Source organism: Capra hircus, chromosome 19 (genome assembly GCF_001704415.2).
Source record: "Capra hircus breed San Clemente chromosome 19, ASM170441v1, whole genome shotgun sequence".
NCBI lineage: Eukaryota > Metazoa > Chordata > Mammalia > Artiodactyla > Bovidae > Capra > Capra hircus.
Window position 1 is genome coordinate 43,891,987 of NC_030826.1, and position 25,565 is coordinate 43,917,551.

The 25,565-nt window shown below is 35.5% G+C and overlaps 1 protein-coding gene across 5 annotated transcripts in view; it reads right to left on the minus strand.

Moving 5' to 3' along the window:
- The window catches only part of GPATCH8 (G-patch domain containing 8), a 92,894-nt gene that overhangs the window by 64,995 nt on the left and 2,334 nt on the right, over nt 1-25,565 (minus strand). For 2 of the 5 annotated variants that reach the window (XM_018065244.1, XM_018065242.1), the window contains exons 2-4: nt 7,337-7,411; nt 6,315-6,349; nt 1,168-1,185 (exon numbers count right to left, since the gene is read on the minus strand). Coding sequence is in view for 1 of the 5 variants with exons in the window: in XM_005693931.3 (XP_005693988.2) it covers nt 7,337-7,411 (75 nt within the window). In the remaining 4 variants the exon portion in view is untranslated. Of the gene's footprint in view, nt 1-1,167; nt 1,186-6,314; nt 6,350-7,336; nt 7,412-25,565 lie in introns of those variants that run through there. The other 3 variants (XM_005693932.3, XM_005693931.3, XM_018065243.1) reach the window with 3 other exon arrangements.

A 25,565-nucleotide genomic window follows, 5' to 3' on the forward strand; every position in this document is an offset into this window, starting at 1 on the left:
GCTTTTGCATAAGGTTTCAAGATCTTAGAAACCTCTGCAGACCTTTGTCCAATTCTTTGCTTTTTACAAATACAGAGAGAACACTAAAATAATCATTTAACTGTATCTGATAAAATGATGTTATTTATCAAAAGGAAAACATTTAAAAATTGTAAACAAACTGTTCTGTATGCATTAAAATGTAATTTATAATATTAATTGGGTATCACCACTTGAAAATAATCTCATATTTCCTAAAATCAGATTATGAAGTCAACTAAACCATAAATCTCTGAATTAAAAACAAACATCTCATATTAAATTGATTTTTATCTTCCAGCTACATATTCAATGGTAAAATGCTCTGGAATTATAGAAAAAATGTTACTATTATATTCTCTGATAGTAAGTTACAAGAAGAAGGTTAGGTCTCTTCAATGCTCTGTTTAAAAAAAAAAAAAGGTCAACTTCCTTCTATCAGTTTATGACAGGATGCCAACTAGAAAACTGGACTGAGCAGCTTATTACTTTATTGATAGAGGAACAAAGATCAGGATACTTGAAAAAATGGGGCAAATGATAATGAAAACTGTTTCTGTAACAAAACATGCAATTATTTTAAACATACATATACACAGTCATTACTGTACATAAAAGGTCACTAGAGATTATTTTTTGCTAGGAATTGAGAGAATGAGAAAATGCTATGGATACATGTAATCCCAGTACTGAATGCCTGACTATTTATAAATAACTTTATTGGGAAAAAAAAAAAGTTTTAAGTCTTAACACAACTAACGTTAGCAGAAAATGAAGATAAAGAGAGGCCTTTATAGTACTACTGTGGAAATACACTTACCTGCACATAAAATCCTTGTTTTATATCATAATTCCTACAACTAAATTAACTACAGAAAGGACAAGGATAGCAGAATGACTCTAAGATAATGTAGCTGAATAAAGTATTGTTTAATCTCTTAATAGGCTAATTTTAGGGTATTAAAATCATACTGACAAAAATTGTTGTCCCTTTTTTTAAATTAAGAAAACTCTATCTTTTGGCTAAGTGGAGATGAGACATTATGCTGACCGTGTTATATTATGAATGCACTAAAATAAACAGACAGATGAAGCAGTATGCTATTTCCAAAAGCAGTGCAAGTGGAGTGAAAGCATTTCCATACGAACCTGGCTTTAAAAACTGGGCTGTCAAAAGAACAGTTAAATGTAACACAAAGTAAGAAACTGTCCAATCACTAATGGTCGTTTTTTTTTTTTTGTCTTGTTTTCAATTCACTGCTTGCAATTAATGTATTTATTAAAGGAGAGTGAAAGCATAAGTAAATTCACGAGTCAAGACCAGCTGAAAGATTCAAGAGCAGCGTGTTGTGACTGACAACAGTGAAAGGAAAAGCAAATGTTAAAGGGAGAGGGAGAAAAAAAGAAAAATTTAGGGTTATACACATTAGCATCACTTTTACAAAACCACTCAAGATGGCTGTCACCTTCTCAAAAAAAGCTATTGATACAAAATGGCAGTGGTACTTCTCTTCTAAATCTTTAAATGAAAACTGTTCTTTAATTAAATCTACTTCCCTGGTGGCTCAGACAGTAAAGCGTCTGTCTACAATGTGGGAGGCCCGGGTTTAATCCCTGGGTTGGGAAGATCTCCTGGAGAAGGAAATGGCAACTCACTCCAGTATTCAAGGCCCAAGGACAGAGGAACCTGGTAGGCTATAGTCCATGGGGTCGCAGAGAGTCGGACACGACTGAGTGACTTCACTTTCTTTCACTTTCCCCAAGTATGAACAGGGAATGAAATGTCAGGGGTTATGTATTAATATTATTAACATGCCACTCTATGTCCTTGCAATTATAACAAAAAGCAACAAAAATAATAGGCATATCTCCCAGAAAGTCTTCCCCTCACCAACCTCTTAGATTAACTGAATGACTATTACAGAAAATCTGAGCCTTTCCTATCATTTCAGACTATGTTTTTGAAGAAAAAATGGCAGTTCTGGGACTCTGCAGAAAGGACTAGTATTCACTATGGTTCCTTTTCCTACCAAAAGAAAATAGTTTTATAAAGACTAGTGAAAAATCCAATAGGCTTAAGGATGATGGGTTAACACAAGAAAGGCACCTCAAAATACCTCATAACAAAGTATTAATAGAACAAAGCAGACTTGTCTAATCTGAAGTGATCAAACTGTTCACTGAACTTTCACTGTGAAAGAGCAAGGAAATAATTCAGTGGCCAACTGGTGATAATCATTACTGTCTTTGGTTAGGGTGTCAATCATTCCTATAAATGTCATTTATAACAGTAAACTGCAGTAATGTGTAGCCTCAACCGGTAATCTAGACATAACAAGGGCAATGAGCACTATTTAACTCCTGAAATAACAGTTTATTATTTTGGTTACTACAAAAGTGACTTAAAAAACTTCATTTTTTATTTTTAAGCAAAATAAATAATTTGAACTTTAGTTATAATCTTAAAGAACTGAAAATAATTATTTTTTTAACACAGCCTGGTTTGTAACTGACAAAGAGGCATGTATAGTGATAGGCTATTTATAATTTAAATACACATGGAAGAAATGCAGGGAAATACTAATTTCAAACAATTAATAAAGGAACTAACTTTGCCCAAGGGAGGTAGGCAAAGGGTGGTTTTCCAAATCATTCATAAAGAGTTCCCACAACGTATTTGTTGTTGTTTGGCCGTGCCAAATAGCCTGTAGGGTGTCAGTACCCTGATGAGGGATTGAACCTGGGTTCTTGGCAGTTAAAGTGCAGAGGTCCTAACCACTGAACCGCCAGGGAATTTCTCCCATGATCTATTTATTACTCTCTGTCCTTAAGACTCCAAAAATGGTGGCAATGTGGCATTTTATTTGGTTAGGAATGAAGTTCTTATTCTTAATTCTGGTTAAACTATGAAGCTGAGCTAAAAACTCAAAACCTTTTTCATCTAGATTACCTAAATTGGCCTTTATGGTTTTTCTATTTCTAAACTTAAATGTAAATTAAACTGCTATATTTTAATCCTCTGTACTAAATGTGCAAGAAAGGAGGATGTAATTTTTAAATGGGAACATCAATAGCAAGAAATGTGTATTAGAAACAACTACCAATATGCTAAAAACACTATACCAGCAATAACACAAAAACAAAAAACCATCTCATTATTGTTTTAGCCATTCCTCAACAATTTTATTAATTAAATACCAAGTAGAAAACTTTCCCAGGAACTTCTCTCTGCTCCCTGAAGCTGTATACCATCAAAGAAACAATAACCACTTGGGAAACAGCCCCACCAATCTGTATAATGGGAGTCTGCCAAACCCCACCCATCTGTATAATAGGAGTCTGCCAAAATATAGACTAAAATTCACTTCATTGGGTGGGGCTGATTCTAAGTTTTTTAATAACGGGAAATAGAATACCAAGTCTCAAGAGAAAACTATACTACAATTATGGCAGTGACTAGATGAATACTAATTCCACACTGAATTTTCTTTTAGTTGACAGCCACATTCAATTTACACCATTTAGCTCATTTTCAACAGTGACAAAAATGGCAAATCTCTTGAGTGGATTGTAAGCTTTGCTGATTGTGTATTAAAGACTCTATAAGCAAAAACCAAGTGCTACTAGGTGAACCCATGCAAACAACAAGTTGTAAAAATTCCCCAACAAAAAAATCTATAGCTCACTACAGATGACACAATGAAGACTAGAGAGAAAAGCCATATAGTAATGCTACACCATTCAGCTCCAAGAAGCACATTATTTATAGTGCAGTCCACATATGGTCACTGCTAAATATCAAATCAGCAGTCTTATAGAGTTACAGTTTGGAACTAGTGGAGTCCACAGATCTAAACAGATATGCAACATGACAAAACCCACTTATACATATACTTCTAAATCCTTAGATATGCAAAGTAAACATCAGCAACTGGAATTTGAAAACTTAATTTTTTTAAACTTGCTCAGTCAACCTGACAACTATAAAGACAGAATTTTAATCAGTCAGGTAGAACAAAGACCAAGTACTGGCTGATGGGCAGTTTCACTTCCAACTGCAACAATGACAACATATTTTAAGTGTATGGTGCAGGGATTTTGCCTTTTGTACAGCTTATAATCACTCTCCCATCTGATTTCTCATCTTCTTTCTATGGTAAAGATCACAAAGAACCATATACCTTAAGTCAGATCAACCAATTTTTGGATGTATGGCGGAATCCTAGACTGGGTTATGGTTTTAAGATTTTTGGTTTTTAAATGCTTTATTTTTCGGTATGAAGTGGAGATCATAATCATAGGTGGGACCTAAAACTCTCATAAAGTAGCTACATTAAAACATAAATTTTAAAAAGTTTTTTGTAATAAGAGCAAAATGTTAATACTTCCCACCTTCTCTTTAATTCAGATAAACAAGTTATCTGGCAATTCTTTAATAATTTTCTTGGAATAGTGTTTTATTACTGACCAGAAACTTCACTGAAAGATATCTGGTTAGTTGAAATAAACCAGAGAAAATAAAAATTTATACCAAAGATAACGAACTGTTTCATTAACGCTGGATTTTGATGTATTTTCAACATTTCCAGATTGAAACTGAAATACCTGTATCATCTCAGGAACAAATCTAAGCTTCAGGAGTTTATCAAAATCATAATGTATTATCACATCTTTGTATCTCATCTCCCATCTTGCTGGTGTGCAACACATTTACCCTATTATGAAACAAAAAGACCTTAATCCTATACTCACAATAACCCTTCACACGGGCATATTCTTGGCACAAACCTGTGCAGAGACTTCCTCGGTTACCAGCTGCTGCAGATTACCTTCGTTTAAAAAAAAAAAATGACTAGACCTTTAGCTCCTGCAATGATCTGTAGACTCCCAAAGCTGCATATTTCCAGCCACTTTTGAGTTGCATGCTGTAGCAAAACAGTCAGCACCTCTCAATAGATATTGCTGCAGAGAAAGATTTTAATTCAGCAGAGACTCTTTCTGTGTGTTAGAAGCAACTGCTATTTCCCCCTAAGAAGAAGATAGCTCAATAGCTAAACAAGATAGCCAGCCAGCCAGACATGTAACTAATATACACTTACTTGGTGGGCATTCCTAAGGTGATAGGGCTCTTGGAGGTTACTACATTATCTATTTTTATGCCAATCATTTTAGGACTTTCTTTTAAAACTTTAAATTTACCCCCAAATGATTGGTGAACAGAAATAAAATCTCTCTCTTTTTGCCCCACTTCTAACACCACGTTGGCTATGAAGCACCTTACTATTACTACCTAAACTACCACATCACAAATAATGCATGTTTTAACGTGTTCCCAGAGTAAATTTTCATTAGAAGTACAATTTACTACTATACATCTCTGAACATATACTTATTCATAAAAAATTAAACATCTAGTCCGAGGATACTTGCTATTTTTAGTGGAGAAGATAACACTATTTAATAAATAAGGCATATATCAATTCCACTCCTACTCACTGAGATTACTCAATCCGACTGCCTTATGACAGTGTTCTTTCTATGACATATGCTGGGAAAATTCCTGGACACTGTGAGAGGAAAAAGAGCACTAGTCCCACATGCCGAAGGAATGAACTTTCCAAAAACCTTTAAATGCAGTCCTAAAAGAAGGCTTTTAAAATGTTAAATATCATTTAATTTCGTGCTTTTATTAAATCTTTCTTGAGTAAAGTAATAATGAATACTAGGCCACAAATTTAGTCCAGCTAAATTTCCTGCAACTGTTGAGTCAGAGTACCCACTGATTTATAGCTTGTATAAAATTAATCAACCTTGTACCTTGCAGAATATGGCACCTGGGCCTTTCTTTTGACAGCTATCTACTCTTAAACTTTGACCCAAAGAAACATTTAAATGATATGGAAAAATTATTTTCCAAGTATAAAATACTGACCTAGCTAGCCCATAGATTTCACTGTAAAACTCCACCTTGTGATAATTCCCAAGACGATAGTAAAATAAGACAAAAACTTCAAAGATTTTTTAACTCATCAAAGTGGGCCTGGCATTTCATCCTTAAGTCAAAACACAAGACTGGGCTTTCAGCACAACATCAGATGTGAATTCTCCCTCTGCAGCATTATCACATGCGTCATCAATTACTGCCATGCCTAAGTCTAGCATCATGCCAGCACATTAAGACAGAAGGTACTATATGCAGTGTTCACTGGACCAGAAGAACAGAAATAAGAAGGGGAGGTGGGGAGAAAGAAACCCTAGAGAAGAAATTAAAAAAAGGCAGACCGTGCAATACAAACCAGATCATGGCTGCTTAGCTAATATGGGCCAACTGCTGTGGAAGAAAAATGTCGAACACCCCAAGTTGTGTAAATTTCTGTAAACATCTAAACACACACACAAACACACACAACACCAACCTAGTTAGGAACATAAATATATGTTGATCCTTTACTATGCTACAGCTAGGAAAATAAAAGCTAAAGTTAAAATATCTGTATTGTCTAAACTGCCTTATTTTCCTGAGGGAGGAGGAGAAGCTAGTATTTCTTAAAGGGAGAAGGGGGAACATCTTGGCTGTTATAGAGACTCTCTCTCGGGTGACTTTCCATTCTAGTTAATCAATAACTCTCTGAAACCCTTATTAAATACATATACTTAAGAACAAATATTAAATACTGACAATACTGACAAATTTAGACATTTTAACAATGGACTGTGTAATCTGAAAATAAAGGGCTTTTCAAAATAAAAATAATGTTCAAAAATTAAGAGTCAGGAAAATAAATCTCCTTGTTCTGTTGCATTGTATCAATATTTAAAATTAAGTCATGTGAATAGATATAATCAACTTTTGACAAAAACCAGACATCTCTTAAACCATAGAAACCAAAGTTACCATGTCTCACAAGAGTCTGGTAAATAAAAATATTAGCCCCTAACTGTTCCTAATGGAATATTTCACACATGATTATGTTGCCAGGAAAGGTGAAGTTTTTTAAAGGATCAAAATACATTTTACTCCTTTATTCAATTTACAAAAACTTCAACTAAACTTAAGCTTGTTATCTTTAGCAGAGTATGGGCCAAAAATGCTATTTCTCCATCAAAATTCTAAAGTGTTTCTAGGTTTTTTTCACTGATTTCCTAACATATTAAATATTAGATTAAAACTCAAACTCTACTTGATTACTGTAGGGCATGCAAGAAAACAGCTCTAAACTGTACTATAAGTTAATTAATAAGTTTAACTTCATTCACATCAAGTGTCACACGAACACTACCTAACTATCTATGACCCCAAATTAAGCACTGATCTTACCGATTCTATAGGCTTGTCAAGGGATGCTTGTTCAATTTCCAAATGTCCTTCTTCATATTGATCAAAGTGATTACCCTGAAAAAACAAGATTACAGTTATTTTTCCTAAAAGCAAATGCCAAAATTATTAGTAAAACTAATCAAACTAGGGGGTTATCTTTAATTTTTCATTCTTTTTGAATAAACAACCCAAACTGTCACAAATTCAGGCTTCCTTAAATCTGTAAACACAATTTATTAGAAGTCTAGATCTAGTAATATGAACTTGTCTTCTTATGATAAACACTGAAATTGCTAACTAAAACATTAACCATCATTTGGGACAGCAACTCTTTCTTAGACTGACTATATTAGGAAGACTGCAGAATCTTAAAAACAAAGGGCTGTACTGTGTTTTACTTTTCCAAAACAATCTTGTGCTATAGCAAACAAACCCTGACAGCAGAATGCAAATAAAATCTGTATTACAACACTGTTCAATGTTGCTAGCATTGCCTTTCACTAAAACTGCTAAAATAGTCAACTTTAAATCATCAATTTCCAACTCCAAAGCTTCAAGGGGTTCAGAAACACAATCTCTTGACACAGTATCCTCAATACAGCTATTCCTCAAATGATCTGCCAAAAGACACAAGCATGCCTGTATAACACCATATTTGACCATAATCAAGGAAGCTGTCACTACAACTAGAATAAGTCAAAACCTCTAGGAAGTTCTCTCTAATTCTGTTTTTTTTTTCCTGCTCCATGAGAAAAGGAAGAATTCATAATTTAGCTTTAAATCAGAATATCAATTTTTCAGTTTCCTTATTGTTACAAAGTAACAAGTATCAAATCTGGGTCTCCCGCAGTGCAGGCAGATTATTTTACCATCCCAAATACAGGTATTCCTCAAATGATCTTACAAAGTAGAGGGCATGAGGATTTGTGAGTCCTGAATTTATTTAAGCCAAGAAGACTAAAGATTTCAGTCTAGCCTAAATTTAATTCAGGTATGGAGTAGTAGGACAACCTGGATGTTAACCTAACCAAAAATTACTTGGCTCTTTCAAAGTAAAATTTTAATTGAACGAATACAGCTTAATTATAGCAAGCTCTGACATGTAATTTGCCACACCGTATGGTAAACATTAGGTTACTTGTTTTCATCACCAGACTGTGAAGTCCTTAAGGACAAGAATGGGGTCTTGTAGGGACGAAAAAGTTCTGGAACTAGACAATGGTAATAATGGTTGTATAACACTGGTAACGTATTTAACACCACTGGACTATGCACTATAATTAAAATGAAAAATGTTATGTTATTTGTTTTTACCAGGTTAAAGATAATAAAACTGTATGGTAGAGTCTATCTAAAAGAAGAAAGGAGTAATAGGATAGGAGTGGGGTTTCCAAAGATAAAAGCTCATCTTAAAAACAAAACAGGATTTAAGAGCAGAGGGGCTCAGACAGTAAAAGGATCTGCCTCAATGCAGGAGACCTGGTTTCAACTCCTGGGTTGGAAAGATCCCCTGGAGAAGGGAATGGTAACCCACTCCATTATTCGTGACTGGAGAATCCCATGGATAGAGGAGCCTGGCAGGCTACACACAGTCCATGGGCTCACAAAGAGTCAGACATGACTAAGCAACTAACAACTCTCCCTTCCCAGAATGATGAAAAAAAAAACCCATCAACAAATAATATAAAAAAATAGCCATTAATCCTGAAAGTCTGTCTTAATCTCCAATATTTCATCCAATGATCTCTTTAAAGTAACACCTGCCTCTTGGCATTTAACTTCTATTCTAGCATTCCAAAGTTTCATCGTTGGGGTTTCCCTGGTGGTTCAGTGGTAAAGAATCCACCTGCCAATGCAGAAGACATGGGTCTGATCCCTGATCTGGGAAGATCTCACATGCTGCAGAGCAACTAAGCCTAGGAAACACAGCTACTGAGCTCATGTCCCACAACTACTAAAGCCCACACACAGAAACTAGAGAAAACCTTGCGCAGCAACAAAGACCCCACACAGCCAAAATTAAATAAATAACTTTATTTTTTAAGTTTAGCAGTTACTTAAAAGTTGTTAACTGCAAAGTACATCTAAATTCCTAAATAATAAACATCCAGATAAATTAGATTAACCCAAATCTCACAGTATAGGAAACCAAAGTGAAAGTGATAGTCACTCAGTCGTGCCCAACTCTTTGCAACCCCATGGACTATACAGTCCATGGAATTCTCCAGGCCAGAACACTGGAGTGGATAGCCCTTCCCTTCTTCAGGTGATGTTCCCAACCCAGGGATCGAACCCAGGTCTCCCACATTGCAGGCAGATTCTTTACCACCTTAGCCACAAGGCAAGCCCATAGGACACCAATGTCCGGCCAAATTTCATAATTCTCTTTTACTCTATCAGTCAGTTCAGTCACTCAGCTGTGTCCGACTCTTTGCGACCCCATAGACTGCAGCACGCCAGGCCTCCCTGTCCATCACCCACTCCCGGAGTTTACTCAAACTCATGTTCATCGAGACAGTTCTTTTACTCTATAGCTTGATACAATTTAATTATAAAAGAATAATTTCAAACTACCAACAATAATTGGCTACTATTTTTTAAAGCAGCTAAACCTTTATTTAACTTAGGACAATCAATTAATTGATCTTCAACAAAGGTTCAAAAACAATTAGAGAAGTATTTTCAATATATGGTGCTAGAACTAGGTACTCATATGCAAAAAAGTCTAATCCACACTGCACACCATAATAAAAATATAACTCAAAAAATGTATCACAGACCTAAAAGCAGACCTTGGGTGAGACAAGGATTTAAGATACAACCCCAAAGCACAACTTATGAAAGAAAAAATTGAAAAATTGAATTGAGAGAAAATATTCACAAATCTTAGAAGATCTGTATCCAAAATATATAAAGAAGTCACAAAACACAATATTAAGAAAACCTAGTTCTAAAGTAGGCAAAAGTTTGCTGGTAGGAATATAAAATGGTACAGCCACTTAAGAAAATAGTTTGGCAGTTTCTTATAAACTTATACACACATTTATCCAAATAATCCATCAATATTGTCACTAAGTATTCACACAAGTAAAACGAAAAACTTATGTTCACACAAAACCTGCCTGTGAATGTTTGGAAATTACTCAAATGTCCCTCAACTGGGAAAGAAATGTAAAAACTATAGTACACCCATACATGGACAAATATTCAGCAATAAAAGGAACAAACTACTCATATAAGCAACATGTGTATGAATTTCAAACACATTATGCTAATTAAAAGAAGTCATGCTGAAGAAGTTACCTGATTCTATTTATACAGCATTCTGAAAAAAGCAAAACTAGAGGAAAACACCAACTAGTGGTTTTTTCAGCCCCCTAAAAACTGGTTGATTCTAGAAGTTAACTCTGAAACCTGTTTGAGAGACAAGAGATGAGACAGAGGCCATTTTTAACTGCACATGTTTTTTTCTTTTGAATTTTATACTTAACTAACCCAATACTCAAATATCCTAATAGAAATCACAATCACTTTGTGTTTCATCTCTGAATATTTAAAATGAAAGCTGTATGTATTTTTGAATCAACATCACTTTAAAATAAATTTAAAAATATTTCCCCAGAAATCTTAAATGGTGTTGATTCAAAAATACACAGTTATGTATTATGCTGTGTTACTTTGGGAGTTTTTCCCCAGAAGTAAAAGGTACTAGGGGGGGAACACTGAGAAAAGAATATCACATTTTCCATAGCTATTACATATTTAAAATGCAGATGATACTGTAGCATTTCTCTTTTAACAAGTAGAGACCAATGTCCAAAAAGGAAGAGTTTAATTCTATTTTATTAATGCAACAATTAGGGAGTCATTTAAAAGTTTTAAAACTACGTGGAAGTATGTTAACTTGAAGTTAAATGGAAGGGAAAAACTCAGAAAGATTGTGTGAGACTATGTGGAGAAAAATTAAACAAGCAATGTTATGTAAATGTGACAGGAGCCGGTAAGTATTTCTGGGGGGAAAAAAAACAACAACTAACCAATATCTAAAGTTTAGTGTTTTTTTTTTTAAAGTTTAGTTTTTTAAGTATCTGCTGACTTTAGTGATGGCACTTGAATTTAAACAGCCTGAAAAGAAATATCCTACAAATTATCATAACTAACTTAGAGAATTGAAAGAGATCACTTCTCAATATTTTAAGTATCTGATTTGCCATAATAAACCAAACAATTAGCGTCCTGTTTTTATTACTATCTTGCTATTTGGCCTCATACAAATCATGTTATAGTTTTCATCCATTCTGTACTCATTTACAAAATGAACTTGAACTAGACACTCATGTCATTTCTTGGCCTAAAATTCTATGAATTTGCAGATTTAAAGTGAATTAAAAGTATCCTACAAGGAAAAAAAAAACCTGACATTTAAAATTTGCCACTACAAAAACCTAATTACCATCAAAAGTAAACTGTTAATCAAAAAGCTAATAATCCCTAGTGGTGAAGCATAAAACATTTTTCATCTATGCCAAAATAAACACAATGACATGAAAATCAAGTAAAAGCAAGCAATAAATACCCTGAGTTTGCTGTTGACTTTTCAGATACAATACCAAAAAGCACGGGACTTCCCAGGTGGCACTATGGTAAGGAGCCCACCTGCCAATGCAGGAGAGCCGGGTTTGAGCCCTGGGTTGGGAAGAGTCTCTGGAGGAGGAAATGGCAACCCACTCTAGTATTCTTGCCTGGAGAATCAATCCCATAGACAGAGGAGCCTGGAATGCTATGGTCCACAGGGTCACAAAGAGTCAGACACGACTGAAGTGACTTAGCGCAGCACAGCACACAGAAGGCATGATGCATAAAAAAATAACTGCTAAGGACTTTATTAAAATGTAAAACGTCTGCTCTGTGAAAGTCACTGTCAAGAGAATAAGAGGACAAGCCACGAATCAGGAGAAAATATTGCAAAAAAGCACATCGGACAAAGAGCTGTTATCCAAAATACACAAAGAACTCAAACAATAAGAAAACAACTGAACTTAAAAAATGGCCAAAAGATCTAAACTGACACTTCATCAAAGAAAATATACACATAACAAATACTACAACTTATTTCATTCGAGAACTGCAAGTTAAAATGAAATGCCACTACATATGAGAATGGCTAACATCCAAGATACTGACAACATCAAATGCTAGCAAGGATGTGGGAGCAACAGGAATTCTCACTCACTGCTGGTGGGAAAGCAAAATACAAAAGACAGTTTGGCAGTTTCTTACAATACTAAACATACTCTTACCATACCATCCAGCATTTGCATTCCTTGGTATTTATCCAAATGAGTTTAAAATTTACATCAAAATCTTATACATGACAGTTAACAGTAGTTTTTATTCACAACTGCTAGAATTTGGAAACCACCAAGATGTTGAACTCTGGAAGCTGGTGATGGACAGGGAGGCCCGGCGTGCTGCAATTCATAGGGTCGCAAACAGTCGGAGACGACTGAGCAACTGAACTGAACTGAAGATGTTGAACAGATGAATAGATTAACTGACCATGATACATCTATGCAACAAAATATTATTCAGCACTAAAAAGATGAGCTATCAAGTCACAGAAAGACACAGAGGAGTCCTGAAAACATATTACTAAGTGAGAGATGCCAATCTGAAAAGAAAACATATTTTGACTCCAAGTAAGTAACACTCTGGAAGAAGCAATACAATGGAAACAGTTACGGGTACACACACATACAGTGTGTGGCTATCAGGGGCTTAAAGGGAAAAAAGGGATAAACAGATGGAACACAGATTTTTAGGACAGTGAAACTGTAATGGTGGATACATGTCATTATACTACGTATGTCAAAACTATAGAACTACATCAAGAGGAAAGCCTAAGATATACTAGGACCTTGGGTGATAATTAGGTGTCAATGCTGGTTCACCTCTTGTAACAAATGTACCACTCAGGTGGGAACTGTTGATTACAGTTGATGTGAAGGAGGGAATGGATATATGGAAACTGAATGTTGAGCCTAATTTAAAACTGACTTAAAAAATAAAATCTATGTATTTTTTTAAAGTAAACAACAAAAAGTTAATAATCTGAGTAAACCCATAGTCAAAATTTCCAAGGCATTTCTTCAAAATAGTATGTTCATTTTAAAACTTGACTACAAAATTGTAAAATTGATAACAATGATATCTCTAAGAAATGAAATAAAGTAGCACTTTCACTTTTTCCTGTTACAATGTAGCCTGAACTTTTAACAATATCTACTTTTACATTTGTATTACTTGCTCTGTTTTAGTGGCGGTTTTTTTTTTCCCTGATTTTTGCTTTTTAATTGCTTTATTAACTTTACATTTTTCTATGCAAATAGGTGAAACTATACTGTTGACAGAAACTTAGCTTGGGTACCAAGGCAATGTCCAATTAGAAGCTGGTAACATCTGACACATGGAAATTACAAAAGGTTTACAGTAAAGGCATATCAGGAAAATGCAAGGGAAAAGAATAACAGTATTAATCTCATGGGAAATGGCAGCAGTCAAGGCATAAGGCAAAATTCATCATGATGGTCATGATGATTACAGACATTCATTAATACAGAAATAAATGTGCCGTACTAATGAGATGTTAATAAGGGGGAAACAGGCACAGAGTATATGAGGTGTGGTGTATAAAAAACTCTGAACTACCTTAGCAAACTTTCTGTAAATCTAAAACTGTTCTAAAATAAAGGTTTATTTTTTAAAGTTTTGGGAAGGATCAATACCATTCCACACACACAGACATGTATAGCTTTCTTTAGCTTTATAAAATCCTTTAGAAACCTTACCCTAATAAGCTCATGATATACTCAATACAGGATCTGGGAACCAGCTGAATTTAGGGGATTTTTTTTTTAAAAATCATCTCTATTTTACAAACAAGAGAACTGATACATAAACTGATACAGAGATTGTCACAAATTCACAAAGGCTTCTGATTCTTAGTCCCATACTCCTGCCACTGTATTCTACTATACAAAACCCAAAGATCAAAAAAAACAATAACCTTGCCGCCATAATTCTGAAATAATATTCTGTATAGAAAGCAGGAATAGTCAAAACTTAGTTAGCGATATGTAAAACAGATAACTAATAACCTGCTGTATAGATGGATGGATGTACAGCATAGGGAACTCTATTCAATACTTTGTAATGGCCTATATGGGAAAAGAATCTTAAAAAAAAACAAACAGTGGAGAGAGAGATATAGATACATAAGCAGCTCACTGTGCTGTACATTTGAAACCAACAACACTGTAAATCAACTATACTCCAATAAATTTTTTAAAATTTAGTTATAAAATACATGGAAAGACTGAGGATGTATTACAAATGAGAGAAGACAATCAAGAAACGCTAAATGTAAACAATGTGGAAACCTGGATGGGATACTGGAACAGAAAAAGGACATCAGTGGAAAAACTGGTAAAATTCAAATAAGGTCTGTGATTTAGTTAATATTCTCTTACCAATGATAATTCCTTAGTCTTGATAATTATGTTATGGTTATTATACAAATATTATAGCAGAAGAACATGAGTGAGTAGCATACCAAAACCCTCTACACTATTTTGGGGACTATTCTGTAAGTCTAAAATTAGTTAAAAATAAAAACAAAAAGTAAAAACCTTTTAGTTATCATTATTATTGAAAGCATATTATGAGAAAAAAATCAAAGAGCTAAAAACTGTACTTTTGGAAAAGTAGAATGGAGACTGCTTGTATATATTAAGTAACTCCGAAAGAATCCCCATATAATTAAACAGTGGTTGTCTTTGAGAGGAAGTGATTTAACTTTTCACTCTGAATCCTTCTGTCCCTTCTGAATGTTGTACTAAAAAAGCAAAATGGAGGATGGAATATAAAGAGTGATTTCAAACTCCCAGGGCACAAACTATAGAAGCAGCAGCGGTGATGATGATGATGATATTTCTTGCCTTTCTCCCCCACAAAAATTTTTTTCAACTCATTCTGATGAATTTAATAAGATTGTTCTTTCCAAAAATAATCAGCAAGGCATCTGATTATCTGCTGGCCTCAACAGGGATTTGAAGAGAAGTAACTTTTTCTGCTTTACCCTGCTTTCAAAACCACATTTAGATCTCTGAAATCCCATTAGTGGTAGGATGACTGTATCATACAAACCAGGGCATAGAGAGGAAGAGGGTGTGGAAAACCTAATTACCCCTGGACAAGAGGTATAAACTAAACAGTCATCCTGGTGAAAATTCACAGATCCTGTGATTATTAAGCCATTCTTAAAATTTGATTTTAATGATCACTATTCTGAACAGCTATTTCATTGTCCAAATCAATTCTTCCTTTCTAAATATTACCTGCTTTTAGAGTGAAATATAGCTTTTCATTTATGCTGATCAGAAATATAAGTTCAAAAAGATCAAACACACACACAATGTGTCAAAGATTTTTAAATGCACACCCACGTATACATACAGCCGGCTGACTTTCTTTTAACTGCCTCTTCTCTCAAAAAAGGATCAACTTGCGGTAGGTCTTAACTACAAATCAATAGAACCTGACTGACCTGCCTATTACTGAAGTACACAGTAGCTTTAGTTCCTTACAGGTCAAGGATTCTGCTTCCAAGCACAGGACAAATGTGGCAATTTTCAATTACAAATTTAGCTGCAGTGATCATTTCAATATAAATAGAGACTAAGGTTGCCCTAAATTGATCCATATAAATGAATCTTGTTATTTGCTAACCAGTGCTGATTTTGGAATCTACACGATCCCACAGCTTTTCCAGTAATCAACTATATGGTAATTAATACGGAAAATGAGAAAGAAAAATTTGGGGCCATTCTTTAAGGATCACAACCAACAACCCATAATTTCAAATAGCAAAACAAGATATTTAAGACCCCGAAGAGGTGAGCCTCTTCCATCTTCTTATAGTTATTAAAATTTCATACCATTTCTAAAAAAAAATTTTTGATGAAAAGTATTACTCATAGTAAAAGTCGGCAGATCCAAAGTTTCCAATTTGAATCAAATCCATTATTAACAGGAGGATTATACAGACTGAAAATTTAAATCCCGTCTGGCTTTCCTATCTAGACTAGGTATGAGACAAGTTTAAAGTTTAATCTTTGTCAGCTTTATTGTACCACTCATGCAAACCCATCTTAGCACCTGGCTCTAGCTATTAAGCTGCCTGTTATAGATGTTCCTGTCTCGGCTCCAAATCTCTGCAATCAAAATTTATTTTTTCTACTGTATTTACCATCGTCCCCTTAGAGACAGTCTAAAGTCACAAAGTGGATATATTAATTGTAGCCTTACATCACAACTCAAATAATATATTTGTTTATAATTTGGACTTTCTAAATTCAAAACATATAATGATGCTGATTTCACCTACCATGGATTAAAAATGGTTTAGTGTATAGAGCCATACAGAACAGCTTCATATTTCACCTATGAACAAAACCCGTTCTCCTCTGACAACAAATAATGAGAATTCATCTGTCTCCCTCTCCCTTACCCCCGCCAAGTAAACTAATTCTAGTATGGTCTCAAATCAGAAAGAAAACATCTCAGGATGAAAAACATATCCAAAAAGTAATGGATATTTGGGGAATCCCTTAGTGGTCCAGTGGTCAGGACTCTGAGCTTTCACTGCTGAGGGCCCAGGTTCAATCACTGGTCGGGGAACTAAGATCCCACAAGCTTCATGGCTTGGCCATAAAAATAAAGAAATGAACATCCTGGGGGATTACTGATACCATTTTATTAGTATAATAAAAATATATTTAAACTTAGAAACACCACTGTGGTCAATTCCTCAAAAACCCAAGTTCTTCACTATTGTTTTCATCATCATACAGTCTGATTTCCAATGACTTTCAGTACATTACTATAAAGCCAAAGATGTCTGAAGTCAGACACCAGAAATCAAATCAGTCTGCTGGGGGTGGAGGTGGGAGTGGGGCTGTGTGTGTCTGCTAGGGGTGTGTGTGTGTGTGCTTACTCACTCAGTTGTGTCCAATTATGGGTGTGTATGTGTGTTTACTCACTCAGTTGTGTCCAATTATGGGTGTGTGTGTGCGTGTGTGTGTGTGCGCGCACGTGCGCGCTTACTCACTCAGTTGGGACCCTGGGCTGTAGCCCGCCAGGTTCCTCTATTCATGGGCTTTTTCAGGCAAGAATACTGGAGAGAGTTGCCATTTTCCTCCTCCAGGGGATCTTCCCAATCCAGGGATTGAACTCGTGTCTCTTCTGTCTCCTGCACTGCAGGCAGATTCTTTACCCGCTGAGCCATCTATAACCTTAGGCAGATTACCAAACCACTCACTGGGCTTAGGCCTGTTTCCCAGCTATCAAATCCAGATGATGACACTACTGTATTACCGCACAGGTTTTGAGATTTAAAGAGTTTAAAAAAAGTAATAAATTATCATTTCAAGACATTGTTGAGGCCAGTCAGTAACCCAGAAAAATAAATCCACTTACTAAATTTAACTCTATGTAATTTGGTAGGAGAGATAATTTGCTAAGCAATCTCAGTAAGTATCTAAGAATCTGAAAACACACTACACTGAGTCAAGGGTATGAGCATATCACACCCTAGTCTAAAAATACATGTACATCTGTTTGACATATCAAATTTTCTGGATAATTGGACTAGATCAAGAAAGGACTGGTTTCCAAAAACTCACTACACTGAAAAATTAGTATCTTTTAAAAACCCCACAGGAGAAACAGACCTTTTTCAGAAATGCAGGCAAAATCAGGAAACAATTTCTGAGGCGTTCAAAAAGATATGGAGACAGTAGTTAAGAAGTCCTGTGGGATCCACATCAATGCTTATTATTTCTTTCACCACTCGCTGGTACGATAAATGACTAGACACGTGACAAAAATTCTGCACTAGTCCACAGAAAAACAATGTGTATATACAATATGACACACAAAAGAAAACTCACAACTAAGATTGCTATAATTACTATATACAATATAAAATAAAGTGAGATTACAAACCTCCATTCCTGAAATATCCTTCAATTGGCTTTATAGGATATCACAGAACTAACAGTTCAACTGTTAGATAATCCACAGCACAGCAGGAAGTTGATCCCCCAAGTTGGACATAATCCTCAGACTCTATGTTCTTTCCTACACATGTGCCTCTGCTGCTAAGTCGCTTCAGTCGTGTCCGACTCTGTGCGACCCCATAGACAACAACCCACCAGGCTCCCCTGTCCCCGGGATTCTCCAGGCAAGGACACTGGTGTGGGTTGCCATTTATTTCTCCAACGCATGAAAGTGAAAAGTCAGAGTGAAGTTGCTCAGTCATGCCGGACTCTTAGTGACCCCATGGACTGCAGCCCACCAGGCTCCTCCGTCCATGGGATTTTCCAGGCAAAAGAGTACTGGAGGGGGGTGCCACTGCCTTCTCCGTATGTGCCTCTACTTAACCATTAATTCAAATATCTGAGCAACTTGTAGGTGCCAGACCCTGAACCAATTCTAGAAAAATGAGTAAGAAAGAATCTGCATTCAAGGAGTTCTACATCCAGGGAGATGAGATAAATTATAAGCATTATAATAAAATAATAAGTATCATATACAGTAGGAGAGATAAAAACAACACAGTGGTTAAAGGCTGAGACTAGTTCAAACTACTTGAAAGCTATCTCTTTGACTCACTAGCTGTGTGAAGTGGGTAAGTTTTTCATCTGTAAAATAGAGATAAAAATAGAACCTACCTAACTGGGAGATTGTAAGAGATAATAAGCATAACATAGTGCCCAACAGAGAGCACTCTGTACTGTTAGCTGCTACTATTATTAATAAAAGTGCTGTTACTGAAATATGACCAAAGAAAATAAGCAACTAACTGCCTAGGGAAGATGTCACAGACACAACTAATTGAGTCTTGAAGAATGAGTGGTAAGAATTCCAGAGAGGTAGGAGTATATGCAAAAACAAAAACAAGAAAAAGCCTAGCAGGTCCAGATAAAAACAGAAACTATAGGATGGCAAGACAATGACAGGGCAAGAAAAGAAACACATCTGTTACAATGGCACCAGATGCTTAACAGTCTCAAAAGCCAAGTTAGTGCATTTGGATTTTATTCTTGAAACAATCAGGAATGACAGGAAAAGTCGTATTTTAGGAGAGAACAAGGTTCAAATCTGAGTTTACTGTGTGGCCTCAATTTCTGCTTTCTCTTCTGTAAAGGGAAAGATACTACCACCTCGCTTGGATGGTTACTTAGATAAATATCTCCCAAATGCCTTGGCACAAAGCCTGTCATTTAATACTATTCAACAAACAGTAGCTGACAGTTTCATCACTAGATTCCACAGCAGTCAACTTCTGATGCTATAATGGTCATGGATACATTTTGACACCTTATTTTGACAGTATCCAGTAGAAGTACCACGCTTCTCTACCATCTACTCTTCTACTGGAATAAATGAAAAAAAATAGACTGATTTTTAAAAACCTTTTCTTATCCTTTTTTATATTTTATGATGCCATGCCAACAAACAGGAACTCAATAAATGACTGGGAAATGGAATGGAATTTCTGGTAGACCTATGAACAGCAAAAAGGCAGGCAAGAAGTCATAAATGACCAATTAAGCTTATAAAGGTGAGATACTCCTGGGGGGAAAAAATTAACAATAAGCATACCAACTACTTCCGACCAGTTAGTTAACTGGTAAAAAATGCTGCCAAGTATTAAAGAGAAACAATACTTTGCATAATGTAGACAATACCAACATTCATCACCTCAAAGGGGCCAATCTATAAGTCACAGCAGCAAGAATGCTACAAAAGAAATCAGAAGATTTAAGTTCAAAACTCAGGCCTGTACTAGACAAGTTTCCTCATCTCTAATAGACTTACTACCTACTCTATTCACCTTGCTGAGTTACTGGGAGAATTAGACAAGACTGTATACAAGGGCAGTTATTAAAGTGTCATGACAGTATGCAACTACACAATATTACCATTCTAATATCCAGGTCAGACGATTTTACAACATCCTGGTGCCTCAGTTTCCTAACTTCCTTTCCTAAAATGATCCTGATGTCCATTCTACCGTAGCCATTTCACTCTTATGGTCATTACGACTTCAATTCCTCCATTATCTCTATTTCAAACACTGTGCTCTCTCGCCACAACCTTCTGTCTTTCCAACTCAATTCCTCTAGCACCTCCACTCCAAGAATCCTTCAGCCTCATCAGAACCTACGACCCACTGATTCAACGTTCTCTACCCTTAACCCTCGAGTCCTCACTTGTCTCTCAGCCAAGCTTAAAATCACATAGTCCACTATTATAATCATTCCCTTGTATACACCTTCTACTCTACTCCCTTGCCCCCATTCACATTAATTCCGGTTAATGGAGACCCGTCATCACAGCTTTAACAGTATGTGTAGCACATCTAACAGAACTCTACCTAAATCAGTCTTCCTACGTCTATTCCCCTGCTTAACACTTTAAATAACCAGTACACACCTGCTTACAGCATTGAAATAAAACTTTTGTAGCCCTAGCTTTTCTTTTTCCCGTTCCCAATGGTTTATTCATTGTCCTTAAAAAAAAAAAAAACACAACACACAACCAACTCTGCTAGTTTGACCTCTACACTTTTACCCTGGCTATTTTCTCCAGCTGAATGCCTCCCTATCTTCTCCTTTGCAAGGATGCAAACCCATCTTTCAAGACCCAGTTTAAATGTTTCAGAAAGGCACACTTAATCATCCCACTTTAAGGGTTCTCTTCCTCCCTTCTGCTGCTGCTGCTGCTGCTAAGTCGCTTCAGTCGTGTCCGACTCTGTGCGACCCCATAGACGGCAGCCCACCAGGCTCCCCCGTCCCTGGGATCCTCCAGGCAAGAACACTGGAGTGGGTTGCCATTTCCTTCTCCAATGCATGAAAGTGAAAACTGCAAGTGAAGTCGCTCAGTCGTGCCCGACCCTCGGCGACCCCATGGACTGCAGCCTTCCAGGCTCCTCCATCCATGGGATTTTCCAGGCAAGAGTACTGGAGTGGGGTGCCATTGCCTTCTCCTCTTTCTCCCTTAGGGTTTTGCATTTATTTACTGTAATACTATTTATCTGATAATCATATTAGTCTTGTTTATAATACGTACTGTTTTTACTTTTGGTATCTCCCCAGATATAACAATAGCTCCCTAAAAAACACCACTTTTTTTTTTTTAAACACCACTTCTTAATCAACTCCCTCAAAGACATAATCATACATACAATTCTTAAAACAAACACTTCAAATACTGTTTTAACAACTTTTCAAAAAATTAACATACTCTAAAAGATATTTCTGAAGTAAATATACCTTTTTGTATCTCTTGTGCAGATGAATCCCTAAAGTAGTATTAATTAGATTTTCAACTACTTTTGTCCCTTTTATACTCCATAATTTTACTCATAGGAACAAGATAAGTTATTGACACTAAAGCATCAGCTTTAGTTTCTATAGTCAAGACCTAAAGTATCAAATTAATTTACTGATTTTAGCAGTACTGCCTATAAAAAAAAATTAAGCCTCTCTCTCTCTCTCTCATCAACTCTGGAAAAATAATATCGAATGAACCATGAGATAGGAATACTGCCTTTTCCAACAATCATTATTTAAAATGTCAGATACAGAACACGATCAATCACTTTTCTCTATAACAACTTTAAACCTGGAGAGCTATTTTGTATTCCAGTTCTAACAAACAGAGACATAAACTGAAATCCCCCCTTGAAATCAACATAATTGCTTTAGCAAGGATCACAAAAATAATTGGAAACTCATGAGACAAGAGTAAATGTAATATTACAAAGGTAAATTTCTGGTCACTTGAGTGACACAAAATACAAGATTTACCTTACTCTAACATTGTTGGTAAAAAAAAGAATTCAGGCAAATAACAGGAAACTCTGTTTGGAGCCCGAATGTTAATTTCTTACTCACTACAGCACATACTAAAACATTATGTGCTATTAACCTGTGTACAATGCCAAAGTAACTTTAGCTATACTTTTTTTCTCAAACATTTCTAAATTAGATATAAAATACTAAGTGTATGTTAAATCTCAAAGAAATCATTTTGTATAGGCATAACAATACAGTATATTCAGCTTGGGCATATTTAATTTTTTGCACTGATTAATACAACATGTATTAAGCACATTTGGTTAGACTTCCACAGTTAAATGGACAATTCACTTTTTATAACTGGAAAATCATTACAACATCTTCTGGTATTCACTGCAATATCAAATCAATGCCTTCTTTCAGTATTTGTGGTGGTCATTTATAATGCCTTTAGTAACTGCCATGAGTCAGCTTTCACTTAATACTAAATGGCAATGCTAATATGAAAAGAGAATGCCAGACATAAAAATATCAAGCAGTTTCAAGGAAGGAATTTTAACAGAATTCAAGGACTGGATGTCTACCTCAAGCTGGAATTCACTTTCACTAATAAAATATCAGAAACTTATTAAGTCACAAGAGCAAATATGAAACCTCTACATGGAAGGGTTCAAGATTTCATGAACTTTTTTTTTTCCGAAAATGGTAATCTTGACCACATCAAGAAAAAAAACCGTCCTTTATTCATTTTATCATGTTATCTAAATAGACTGAATTAATATGGAAATTATCCCAGCGACGAAGCAGCACAATCGAGGTAGCCAGTTATATATGCTTTAAAAATTTTTTTAAGTCACAAATGTTAGTTCTGGTTAGTTAACTTATAAATAGACCTGAGAAAATGTGATAAAAATATCTCTCCCAGTACTTTAATGAGAATTTTGTGACACATACAGAATAAAAGGAAGGACTACAACAGAACACTTATTTTTCCATAACTTTACTGCCACTCAGCCTAATGACATATTTACCTAGATATCTTTCTTCTTGGTCTTCCATACCTACTTTAAAATGAAATAAGTAAGGCTGCCATCAGATGAAGCCCTATGGTCACAGTTCTTGCCAACCCCATCCTCCCTTCGAGGAAGGTTGTAATAAACGTCTTTCTCTCTGATGTTATTTCTTAATATGTCTCATGTTTTTAAATGCCTTTTGCCTTAAATATATACCCTGTACCCTTGAAATCACAACCAGGGAGACTTCCTTTATGTTGACCTTACTTTGGTCACTCTTAATCCCTTGAGAATACACTAACCAGTAATTGTGCATTTGCTAATAACTGTACCAATGCATGGTGAGTATATTGAAGTTTGTACAGCTTTGATTCCAGGCCTTTCCACCTATCATCATGTGTATGGGAATCGAAACAGTAATGATTTTGCGTAAGTTTCAACATCCTAAGCAAACCTGACAATGATTTTCACAAGCCAGAGGATAGGAAACAGAGGTTAGAACATTTGCCAATGTGTGATCTTTGGCATGTCTGCATTAGAACGCCAACTGTGTTACACAGTCCCACATAGAAAATACACTTCTATGACCTAAATATTTTAAAACTGTAAACCTCCTGACAATGGTCCCAATTAAGAATTATCTGAAAGTCACATCCTGGTGTCACATATGAAGCACAAAAAACATACTACATAAAAGTAACACAGCTTATTGCTGTATACCACTATGATTACTATATACAGAAAGTTACAGAAAGTTCTTGGGTAATTTCTACACTTTTATTGTGACCTTTAAGATAGTTGTTTTTTTTCATTACTTTATCACTTACTGATCTATTACTGTAGCTCCTTTTCATTAGAAATCTCAAGCAGAATGCATTCAGAACGAGAGGAAATGAGAAACTACTTGAAATCACCAGTCCTCTGCAAGCACACAAGCTGAAGAACATTTCCTCACTAACATTCAGCTGCATCATCATTAATAGCTGCGCAACCACTAAATGCTAAGCAGTGTGTAAATATACCTCATTGCTGTACATCACAGTGCAAAAAATACTTTCTTTAGTGAACTTGGAATTCAAAGTGTTGAAAATATATCCACATTTGTAAATTATACCATGCTATTTTCCACTAGTTTCTGTAACATTTCAATCTGTGAACAAATATGCCTTAATCTGGTAAATGTAGGCAGAAGTCATGTCTCATTCAGAAATTGAGGTCAGATTCTTAAAGAAGTAGTTAAAACTCTTAAAGCATTTAAAAAATAAATACATCAGCCCAAACCACAAAGATTTCCAAAGATAAAACACCACTTAAAGGGGGTATTTTTAAATAATGTCAGAACTAAGACAAGAGTTAACAATATATCCTCTATGACAAAGGGTAACATCACTGTCAGAAGCCTTCCTAGAAACCCTTGGGAGACCAACAAGAAACAGATATGGACAAAATGCAACAGAGTAGAAACTGTAATTGTATCACCTCTCTGAAAGCTCATTTATTCTTTGTGACCTATAAGTTTATCCTCCATATTTGATGACTCAGTTACAGTTATATAAAATATACAATTGCCAGTAAAGTTGTTGGTCATGAGTACAGGTTCAAAAGTCAAAAAGCAGGAGTCTAAATCCTGGTTCTGCCATTACCAGCTGCGGATACTTGGTCAAGTTATTTAACTATCTGTACCTGAGCTTCCTCATTTGAAAGTAAGAGTAACACTACCCACCTCATAGAGTTATTGGAAGATTAGGAGACAACACATGTAAAGTCCACAGAACAGTACCTGTTTATTACTAAAATGAAGTTATCAAATGTTTTCAAACATTTCCCTGATATTAATGATTACTCTTTATATTCATAAGTGCTTCAAGTAATATGCCAATTAGGCTCCTCTCTATATTATATAAAACACCTTTGAAACTTTTAAGTGTTCACAAAATCTAATAGTGAAGCCTCCTCTGACTCATACTAAATTCAAGAGACAATCCTTAAACTCCCCAAAATTTGCACCTAATGGTAAATTGGTAAAGAGTGAAATTCTACAATTCTAAATTCCCTTGCCAAATTAAAGGCGAGAAAATGATAGTCATCTAGAACTTACCAGAGAAGGTGCACAGAAAAATTTCCACTGCTAGAGATCTGTTTAAAGAAACAGGATCTATGTACTGTATCTGGAAACCTACTTTGGATTTGTTTTCAAGTGCACTCAGTAGCTTCATCTCATTTATCACTTACAGCCTTAAAAGGCCAAGTTAATTTTTGAATAACCTGACCTTGAACAATGTTTCAGAT